Source organism: Budorcas taxicolor, chromosome 7 (assembly GCF_023091745.1).
Source record: "Budorcas taxicolor isolate Tak-1 chromosome 7, Takin1.1, whole genome shotgun sequence".
NCBI lineage: Eukaryota > Metazoa > Chordata > Mammalia > Artiodactyla > Bovidae > Budorcas > Budorcas taxicolor.
The window spans coordinates 12,910,405-12,920,759 of NC_068916.1; the positions used below are offsets into that span (position 1 = coordinate 12,910,405).

A 10,355-nucleotide genomic window follows, 5' to 3' on the forward strand; every position below is an offset into this window, starting at 1 on the left:
CTGCAGTCCTTGAGGTCGAAAGGAATCAGACAGGACTAGGTGACTGAACAACAGCAATTCTTATGGTGAAAGAGGGCTTTCCAGGTGGTTCAGTGGGGAGAATCCTCCTGCCAAGGAAGAGACCTAGGTTCCAGCAGATCCCTGGGTGGGGAAGACCCCTTGGAGGAGGAAATGGCAATCCACTCCAGTATTCTTGCCTGGGAAATCCCATGGACAGAGGAGCCTGGAGGGGTACAATCCATGGGGTCGAAAACACACGACTTACAGTCTAAACTCATTGGAAAAGACTCTGATGCTGGGAGGGATTGGGGGCAGGAGGAGAAGGGGACGACAGAGGATGAGATGACTGGATGGCATCACTGACTCGTGAACTCCGGGAGTTGGTGATGGACAGGGAGGCCTGGCGTGCTGCGATTCATGGGGTCGCAAAGAGTCGGACACGACTGAGCGACTGAACTGAACAGTCTAAACAACAATAAATGGGTGAAATGGGGTCTTAGGGAGGGAAACGTATTAAGGGGATGTATGTGTGTCGGGGGGTGTTCGTCCTATCTCCCACGGCATCGTCTCCAGCCCTCAGCCCCCGCGACCGGGCGCCGGAAACCCCCAGGCGGCCCGGGCGGGGGCGGGGGTCGGCCTAGCAGCTTCCCGCGGAAGGAAGCACCAGGCGGTTCCTGCGAAAGGATGCGCGGCGATGCCCCCTCCCCAGTCGCCGGGGACTTCCCGGGCCGGGCCAGGTTCGCGAGGGAGTTGCTCCCACGCGGACGCACTGAGCTACCGCCAGTAGTGTGGGGTTCCAGTCCCCCCCGCTACATCCCTTTGGGGAGTTGTGGGTCGATTCCCCCGAGTGGGCGGCAACTGAAGTCTCATTTCCCGGGAGGGAAGGCTGCGGAGGAGGCGAGGTTCCCTTGCGGTGAAGGGTGGGAGGTGGGGTTAGGAGTGAGGAGGCTGAGGGACACAGGGAAGGTGAACGAGCCTGGAGGGGAGCCAGGGGCGGACGTTCTGGGGCAGGGCCGCCCCTCCACCTAGCCCTCCTCCTCCTCCTCCCCTCCGACCTCGGGGTCAGGTCCCCCGGGTCTCAGGAAGCCCGCAGTGGCGGGGCCGGCCGCCTGGAGGCGGGGCGGGAGCTTTCCCGGCGCCTGCCCCCGCCTTCACTCCCCGCACCTGCGGCTCCTTTGTCCTCCCCACAGCCCCAGCCCCCACCCCCTGGGGCAACCCCGACTGTCACTCTCCTGAACTGGCGTTGGGGCAATTGTCAGGGTTTTCTCTCGGGGTGGCGAACCTGGGGATGGGGTGGGGCCAAAGTCAACGAGTGCTCCCGCGGGTATTTCTAAACCCACAGTCTCGAAGGGAAGTTGCTGGGGCCCATTTCGCGTATGAGGAAACTGAGGCTGGAAGCTCAGGTCCTTGCCTGAACCACACAGTTACACTGCCCGAGACTGGAAGTGGGCGTAAAGGGCGCTCCAAAGCTCACCAGTCCAGCCCCACCCCAATCCTGGGAACCCTGCCGATTCAGTTAATCAAGTGGGGGGAGGGTAGCTATCCTTCCATTCTCCAGAGGCCTGATACCCAGGTCGGCTAGGGGCACTGTACCCAGCAGTATCCCCCAAACATCTGAACTCGGAAAGCCTTCTCACCGAGTTGTAGGGAAGGGATGTGTGTCCAAGATCCCGCCAAACGTGCGACGTTTAAGGAAAGGTCGGAGCGCCAGGCGCCCAGCACGAAAGCGCTCTGGCAAAGAAAAGGGGTCGGCCCCTTCCCGCCCACTCTGCCCACGTGGTAGCGGTCAGACCGGTTTCTGGGGCCCCAGCAAGCCGCCGCCAGCTCTTGACCCTTTAACCCTGCCCCTCCCCCACCAGGGAAGAAAACCAGACGGGCTGCACAGACTTTGTATACAATTGATCTTTATTTTCCTATCTGGCGATTCTAGCAAAAAGGCCAGATAGAGGGAGTTACCAGAATCCACCAGTAAAGGCAAACAAAAACCCAAAATGCCCTGGCGAGAGAGAATCTCCCGCCTCCCCCAAACTGGCCAGTCTCGCCCGCCACTGATCCCAGCTCAGCCCTACAGCGCTCCCCGCATTTTTGTGATTCAGACCAGGAACGTCCGGGTTGATCGTTTCTGTGGGTCAAGCTTGAGACGGTGAACAATATTACCACCTCTAACGCACCACTTGAGAAAAAAATTTTTAAATGGAATTAGATCAGCCCTCTACCTCCGGAGGCGTAGGGGCTTCGGGCAATAACCCGCAGGAAGGCGCAGCGACTCAGGCCGCCCTCCTCCCATTCCCCAGGGCGGTCCACACCCCAGGTCCTCCTCCCGGCCCCCACCCACGCACGACAGCAGGAAGCTCCCCACGTCTGCCCCATGACGCAACGATGACCGCTTGCACAAGTATGTCACTGGAGGGGGAAGGGGAGTGCCTGGAATTCTCTGGAGTTAGAAACGCAAACACCAACGATTGAAAAATACCTTATTGAAAGGGCAGCATAGCCCCCAGTTAAAAAAAAAAGTCCAACCCTGAGGAGTTTCAAGAACCAAGCCTCCCTTCTCCCAGTTCCAGAAGGAGTCGGTGAGGTTCACCTCCCAGTCCGTTAAAACAGCACCGATGGGAACAGCAGGTCTGGGGGGAAGGCGCCCGCGCCTCCGGCTCGGGCTCCTCGGCGTCGCCGCTGCACACAGGTAGCGACGGCTCCCCGGGGGCAGAGTCCCTCTCGGGGCCTCTGGGCAGCCCGGGCGACGGCTCCTCTCCACGGCTTCCGCGAGCGCTCCCCCGGGGGTGGGCCTCGCCTCGGGTCTGCGTACTCTGGCCGACGGTTCGGCGCTCTGGGCTCCGGTAGCGCCGCCCTGGAACCCTCAGAAGGCCACCACGGCCCGCACCAGGACGTTGAGCATGTTGTCGGCCGGGCGGCAAGCCGGCTTCGCCTCGCACGCCGGGGACGCCGTCGGAGGGCTGGCAACAGGACTGCAGTTCAGGAGGCCGGAGAAGCGCCTCTGCAGGACGCGCGCCAGGTTGGGGAAGGCGCCCTCCGCTTGCGCCGGAGCGGGCTGCAGGCGATCAAGGACCTCCGAAGACGCCCCTTCCTCCTCTTCTTCTAAGCGGGCTTTCTTGCTCGGGACCAGAGCGGCGTCCGCACCATCGCTAAGGCTGCTGCTCCGCCGCTTGCGGCTGATTTTGGCGGGGAGCTGGACACAGCAAGCAGGGCTCTCCTTGGCTCTCGGTGCCTCCTGGGTGTCCATGGGTTCCGGAGAGGGCTGCTCACCGTTGCCGGTCGCTGCCTTGGCTGTGGCTTCCGCTTCCCGAGGCGGGTGCAGGCGAGGATCAGGGGAGCGGACAGGCGGCAAGGGCACCTCGGGTTCCTGGGCTTCCACCTTGGCCGAGAGGTAGAGCTCCCGGGCGCTGCGCATGACCAGCGACAGCTGCAGGCTCCGGTGCAGCCGCAAGCCACCGCGCTGCATGCGTGAATGGTACATCTTCCACACCGACAGGGTCATGATCCGTTGCGCCTCCTTCTGCACTTCCATAGCTGCTCGAGGGCGAGGGCGAGGGAAACGGCAGGTGGCAGGTGCACTTCGGACAACGCGCTCGTTCACGCCACTCTCAGCAGGACAAGCCACGCGGAGACACTGCCAGGACGCTCTGCCCGGGCGCCCGCCACCCGGGCCCTTTTGTACCAGGAGTGAAGTCACTGAGACGCCCCGCCCAATCAGAGAGCCGCATCCGGGCTTTCCGCGACGCCTCGCCGAGAGACTCCTTAAAGCGACAGAGTGGGATTTACTGAGAAAAGAGGGACCCGAACTCCTGTGAGGAGAAGCGTCCCCCAGTCCAAGCTGAACTCTCGGGGTGGTCTGCTTTTTCAGGGCCCCTCACTGAACCCGCGCGCAGGCCGCGGGGTGGGGGTGGGGGCCGTGGGTGGTGCTCAGGGCCCACCCACCGGTTGTGTCTGGAGACCCTAGCGGGTCCTAGGCTGCACCTTTTCACCTGAGAAAACTTGAGTTCCAAACGGTAGATCCCCGGTGGAAACTGTGTCTACCATCTACCAGGAGCCTCATTAATGTGTTTTTTAAAAAATCAACAATGGTGCTAACAATTATTAAGCACTTGCTAAGTGCCAGGCGCTAAAGGCTCTCCTATCATAAACATCTCATTGATCTCTCTCTTCCACTCGTGGAGTAGTTGTATCTTACTTCTTTAGGCGAGTGACTCGTCCAATATTTGCTAAACGAATACTTGAGCCACTGCGGTGAAAGGGGACCAGTGGAGTCTCCAGCACTCTTGCCTTGCCAGCCTCCGCCCACCCTCCTCACTCCCCTTGTTTGGAGGCGGTAAGAAGGCGGGACACACTGCCTGGGTCTAGGGCAAAGTTGTCCACTTCACGGGAGGTGGATGTCTGCAGACAAGAGCGCAGCCTAAGCTACAGTCTCTGTGCTCCGCATCGAACATCCCTCTCAGTTTCCCTCGGCAAGAAATCCACCATGGGCGTCCATGCCCTAAGGCGGAGGACCCGGCAGCAACACAGGCCGAGTGAACACGTGGCTGTGGCCCCCTAAACGACGCAGCCGAGCTCCGCCTCTGCTCCCGGGAAGGCGGAGTTGGATTAGGACTTGGAAACAGAGATAGAGCAGATAGATAGAAAACATCAGCCCCACCTTCTGCTACGCACTAAGATTCCAAGAAATATTATTTCCAGTTCCTCAAAAACCGCGAAATTGTTCGAACAGCTCCCTTCATTCGTAGTGTGGGCCCTTTAAGGGCAAGCTCCCCCGCCCCCTCCACACCGGTGCGCGAACCTTCCCGCCACTCTATCAGCCATACTTCCACAACTAAATTTGGAAGTAGTGACGTAGGGCAAGCTCGAGCCGCTTCCGGATGCCCTTATAAAGACAAGGGCCGGGATCGCTGTACGTGACCGTAGCCGGCCTCTTCCGGATGAGCGGGGGTGGTGCCTTAGCCTCCCTGCACGCCCCACACCCCACCGCCCCCCCCCGCCCCGCTCTCCCTCTACCGGCAGCTAGAGCTGGCTGGAGCCCCCGGTTTCCGGAGCCGCGTCCAGCGGGGTCGGCGCAGAGTAAGAGGAAAGTTTCGCTTCCTTCCCTCCGGAGGCCAGAAAGGTGTGGCACCTTTCCGGGAAAGCACCCTGCCGGTGGGCTCACTTTGAAGCCATCTCCCAGAGACCTACACAAAGACCTTGCCAACACAAGCAGCTACTCCCTAAGGACCTAAGGGTCACTACATTCCTGTCCTCGCCACCCCTCCCATGGAAACTCCCAGACCCCTTTTCATGTATTTCGGCACCTCCACCAAACACTGATCTCATGCACCTTTGGAGCATGCTCAGATCCTCCACACCCAACTCGGCACAGGGAAACTCAGCAAGAATTCTCTCGTCTAGAAAACTCCCCAAACTGTCTCCATTCAGCGATCCTTCCACATATTATGGCAACCTACTGAGGACGCCCCCATTTTTTGTCCCTTCCCTCCACGAAACTTCACAACGACATCTCCAGCTTAGATGCTCTCCCTGGCGCACAACAGGGGCAACCCTCCAGGGACTTCTTCAGACGTCCCGCTCCAGAAATCCGGACCCTACACAGGGGACAACTGCTTCCCTCCTATAAAAAACTGATTTTCCCGGCGACCCCACACAGAAGGGCTGTGTCACATAGGTGGCAATCCTATAAGTCCCTCGCCAGACTTTCCCGGCCCTGCCTCACACGCAGAGGACTTCCCCGCAGATCATTCTCAGAGCCACCACCACACCCGTTCCGGCGACCCCAAGGGTTACACCGAGAAAGACCTCACCACCCCCACCCCCACTCCCCGAAGCTTCTCTAGGGCCCCTGCTCAGGGCCAAGCCGCCCCAGGGCAATCTCGAGGCTTCCCTCCTCCGCAGGAAAAAAGAGGGGAAGCGTCTCCCCAGAACCTCACATAGAATGCCCACACTTCGCCTGCCCCAAAACCTGCCACTCCGACCCTGGCCTGGGACCATCTCGCATCTCCTAGGACAGGATCTGGGTGCAGGCTCAAGAAGTCCATAACGATGGCGCACAAATGAATGAGCCCCTTCCCCAGCCATCATCTCGCCTGTTTTGAAGGAGACATTATGTACATTGCTCGGAAGGGAAAAGTGAGGTTGCGCAGCAAAAATCCGAGGGGCTGGGTCTCGAACCGATGGATTCGGAGCTCTTGGGTCGAACCCAGTCAGATAGAACTGGGACACTGCTGGGGACCGGGAGCGAAGGGGCGGTCCGTGCAGACAGGAAACCGTCTCTGCCCACAAGCAAGATGACAGAAGAGAGAGCGGATGTTTCCGCACTTCGGGCCCAGGGCCACTCTTTCTCCCCTGGCGGCCCCGCTCTCGATGGTGGCACGGGTCACGTGACGGGGGGCGGGGTGACGGCGCGTCCCGCACCTCTTGGAGGGAATTAGCTTCCGAGGCCGAGAAGGGAGGGGATTCGGCCTCGGGCGGGTGGGGGGCGTGACATGTCTCTCGAAGATCCTTTTTTTGTAGTCCGAGGGTGAGTGACAGCGATGCGGGAGGACACGGGGTATTGTGTCCCCTTGTCAACCAGTGCCCGCGTGCCAGCCGGTGCATGTCAGGCATTCTGGGCACCGCCGTCGGGATCGCCCCGTGGCCATGTGGGAGGGGTCCGCAGGGGCATATGAGGGTCTCCTGAGCTCCCAACCTGTTTGGGGGCGTAATGGTGGGCCGAAGGACCGCCTGCTCCCACACCCCGCCAGCCGCGCCCGCTGTGCCCCTGCCCGCAGCGAGGTGCAGAAGGCGGTGAACACGGCCCGCGGGCTGTACCAGCGGTGGTGCGAGCTCCTGCAGGAGAGCGCGGTGGTCGGACGCGAGGAGCTGGACTGGACGACCAACGAGCTGCGGAACGGCCTGCGTAGCATCGAGTGGGACCTCGAAGACCTGGAGGAAACCATTGATATCCTGGGGGGGTGGGGTGGCAGGGGAGAGTCCATTGCAGGGGCAGGGGGTGCTGAGAGCCAGCACTTGGAGGAGGCTGCACACCTAGGAGGTGTTGAGGACTTTGAGGCGTAGGAGGGCGCACGTTCTGTTGGGCTCTGGCCTTGACTCGACTCGCCGCATACGCATAGTGGAAGCCAACCCCAGCAAGTTCAAGCTCCCAGCCGGAGACCTGCAGGAGAGAAAGGTGTTTGTGCAGAGGATGCGGGAATCAGTGCAGGTGAAGAGAATTTCCGATGGGGTGAGGAGGGTTAGGGCGTCGTTTACTCTCTGATGCTGTCCTTATCTGTAGGAAATGAAGGACCATATGGTCAGCCCGGCAGCCGTAGCCTTCATGGAGAGGAATAACAGGGAGGTAAGGCGTTCCAACCTAGTGCCCTCACACCCCGTGTCTCAGTGTGGTCCTCTGAGTGCAAGCCTGGCCCCTCCGTGCATTCGCCTGTCTCCTGGGGACCCGTGTGTCTGTCCCTCCGCGTCGGTCCTCATCTTCGTGCACAGTTGTGTCCATGCTGTCTACCTGCTTGCTCTTTCTGGATGAGCACAACTGATTTCTCTCTGTGTGTATAATCCTTCTGCCGTCTCCTGTGGGTCTATACAGGTTTTCTGTGTGTATGGCAGCCTGTCTCCTTTTCTTGCTCTCTGCGTTATTGTTTCCAGGATATGTGTTTACCTTTTTTTTCTCCTTTTTTTGGGCTGTGCCCAGCAGCACATGGGATCTTAGTTTGCCCAACCAGGGGTCGAACCCTTGCCCCGGTGGCCCCTGCATTGGGAGCTTGGAGCCTTAACCACTGGACCACCAGGAAAATCCCTGTGCTTTTTTTTTTTAATCTGTGTAGGCACTTGACCTCTCTGAACCTGGCCCGAGTGGATCCCTGTCGGCCTTGGGTAGATCCACTATTTCCCTTTAGTCAGTGCAGTTGCCGCATGTGTGTACCCACTCCTGCCTTTTCTGTGCATTCTCTCTGCTGCCTCTGTGTGCACCTTTTCCCTCTGTTGAGTGTTCATTCTTTGCATGTTGTGTAACAGCAGCCTCACTCGATATGCCTACATGGGATCTGGAAGGGTGAGGGGCTGAAGCCTGCAGCAGCTTGGGGTCCTATGGCAGGATCCACATACCTTCCAGGTGTGCTGTTTTGGGGATTAATGTTCCAATTCTTTGTATTTATTTGTTTGGCTGCATCAGGCCTTAGTTCCCCCACTGCATGTGGGATATTTTTTAAATTAATTTTTGACTGTGCTGCTGTGTCTTTGCCACTGCATAGGCTTTTCTCTAGTTGCAGTGACTACTCTCTGGTTGTGATGGAGCCAAACCTTGAGGGCTTCAGTAGTTGCAACATGTGGGCTCAGTAGCGAAGTTCAAGGGCTCTAGACCACAGGCCCAGTAGTTGTGGCACATGGGCTTGCTTGCTCCGTGGCATGTGGGAATCTTCCCAGACCAGGGATTGAACTCATGTCTCCTGCATTGGCAGGCGGATTCTCTACCACGGAGCCATCAAGGAAGCTCTGACATGTGGGATTTTAGTTCTCCAACCAGGGATTGAACCCATGCCCCCCGAATTGGAAGGCAGATTCTTAACCACTAGACCACCAGGGAAGTCCCTTAAGTTCAGATTCTTAAATACCTGTGTTTATAGGTTTATAAGCATGCCAGGATTAATTTATTAAATTAAAACAGGGTTTATAACCCTCCCCATTTTACAGATGAGGAAACTGAGGTACAGGAAAGTCAAGTGGTATGGCCTTGGGGTCACCTTGCTAGTAAATGATGGCCCTGAGGACCCAGGCCATTCTACTCCTGAGACTGCCTTCCTGAGTAGGCACCATCTAGATTTACCACAAACCTTGTCAGTCTCTGCCGGGAGTGGGCGACCCTCCCTGAGCCTGCTGTATGGGTCCCTACAGATGCTGACAGGCAAGCCGGCCACCCTGAAGTCCTCCAGCGACTTGCTGGACGCCAGTGTGGTCTCGACCACCTCTCGCTACATTGAAGAGCAGCAGGCCACACAGCAGGTGCGTGCAGGCGGCTGGCAGCCCCAGGCTGGAGGAGATTGTGGACAGCTCAGGGCTCCCTGCCAACCTCAGTTCCCACCCCTCCACCCTGCAGCTGATCCTGGACCAGCAGGATCAACAGCTGGAAATGGTGTCTGGGAGCATCTCAGTTCTGAAACACATGTCCGGCCGAGTTGGGGAGGAGCTGGATGAGCAGGGCATGTGAGACTGGGACCCCAGGGGTGGGCCAGGAGCCCATGGCCGGCTGCTCTGGCGTGCACAGAGCCTCCAGGGGCTGATGCCTTCCTGGTCTTGGCAGTATGCTGGACGCCTTTGCTCAGGAGATGGACCACACCCAGTCCCGGATGGATGGGGTCCTTAGGAAGATGGCCAAAATATCCCACATGACCAGTGGTGAGTCCCCTGCGGTGGGGGAGTTGGGGGGGTGCTGCCTCCCCTCTGTGAACTCCGACCCTCTTGCCCCCAGACCGCCGACAGTGGTGTGCCATTGCGGTGCTGCTGGGAGTGCTTCTCCTGGTCCTCGTCCTCTTCTTCTCTCTCTGATCCCAGTCCTCCCCAGGGGGTGGCCCCTCCAGCTGCAGGGAGCTGGCAGGGCCCTGCCCCCTGGGAGGACAGGGAGGTCATGCCGGGGGAACTGTCCCAAGGCTCTCATCTAGAGAGGACCCTCAGGGCCCCGGGCTGGAGCCCCTACCACCAGTCTGGTCTTAAGTGCACTTAGTGGGTGGTGGAGGAGGGGGACCTCAGAAACACCCCTCCCCATCTCTACTCCCCAAAGCCATTGCTTTGCCCCTGTGCCTTCTACATGTGCCAACTTGGAAATAAAATCCTACCTTTATTATATATGTTTGTATCATATGATATGGTGATCTGAACTGGTGGCTGCCCCTGAATGGGAACTCCTGTTCTAAGACGCCTGCTTGCACACCCTGGGGCCAACTGTGCATGCGTGCCCATTTGTGTTAGGGATTTCAACGGTCGACATTCAGTGCAGAAAAGACTATTCTGGTGTATTTCTCAGATTTCACGATGGATTATTTTATTACCATCAAAAAAATCCAACCACTGATTTTTCCGAGTTTTTGAACTTCAGCCTAAACATCTTTTGCTTGTTCCGTGTCTCCAGTAGGTGAATCCCTTAGCTGGGGAGGTAAGCTGTGACTTCTGAGGGACCTCTCAGTACCACGGGGCTCCTGTGTACACCAGGTCACTTCCATCCTTTTGTGATGCATTATTCTAATAAGGTGTGAGTGTGTGCTCAGTCGTGTCTGACTGTTTGTGACCCCATGGACTGTAGCCCTTCAGGCTCCTCTGTCCATGGGATTTCCCAGGCAAGAACACTGGGGTGCATCGCCATGTCATTCTCC

The 10,355-nt window shown here is 58.5% G+C and overlaps 2 protein-coding genes across 6 annotated transcripts; one reads left to right on the plus strand and one right to left on the minus strand.

Moving 5' to 3' along the window:
- Positions 1-1,896: 1,896 nt before the first annotated feature.
- Positions 1,897-6,227, minus strand: IER2 (immediate early response 2). Its single transcript, XM_052643455.1, has 2 exons — positions 6,112-6,227; positions 1,897-3,755 (listed from the first exon to the last, which is right to left on the minus strand). Coding segments are annotated over exons 1-2 (900 nt in total). The 5' UTR covers positions 6,114-6,227; the 3' UTR covers positions 1,897-2,857.
- Positions 6,228-6,416: 189 nt separating this feature from the next.
- On the plus strand, positions 6,417-9,812 carry STX10 (syntaxin 10). 5 transcript variants are annotated; one of them, XM_052643692.1, is made up of 8 exons: positions 6,417-6,520; positions 6,771-6,940; positions 7,107-7,201; positions 7,274-7,336; positions 8,884-8,991; positions 9,086-9,192; positions 9,290-9,384; positions 9,458-9,812. In XM_052643692.1, the coding sequence occupies exons 1-8, from the start codon at positions 6,486-6,488 to the stop codon at positions 9,532-9,534; spliced, it is 750 nt and encodes a 249-aa protein (XP_052499652.1). In that variant the 5' UTR covers positions 6,417-6,485; the 3' UTR covers positions 9,535-9,812. The 5 variants fall into 5 exon arrangements, with proteins under 5 accessions (XP_052499652.1, XP_052499651.1, XP_052499650.1 ...); XM_052643691.1 differs by having other exon boundaries at positions 6,417-6,940; XM_052643690.1 differs by having other exon boundaries at positions 9,290-9,812.
- The last annotated feature ends 543 nt before the right edge of the window (positions 9,813-10,355 follow it).

Excerpts from the sequence above, each read along its gene's own strand:
- STX10 (XM_052643689.1), top strand. The coding sequence starts at position 6,640 with ATGTGGGAGGGGTCCGCAGGGGCATATGAGGGTCTCCTGAGCTCCCAA. Across the intron at positions 7,202-7,273 it reads GGATGCGGGAATCAGTGCAG|GAAATGAAGGACCATATGGT; the intron begins GTGAAGAGAATT and ends CCTTATCTGTAG. Across the intron at positions 7,337-8,883 it reads TGGAGAGGAATAACAGGGAG|ATGCTGACAGGCAAGCCGGC; the intron begins GTAAGGCGTTCC and ends GGGTCCCTACAG.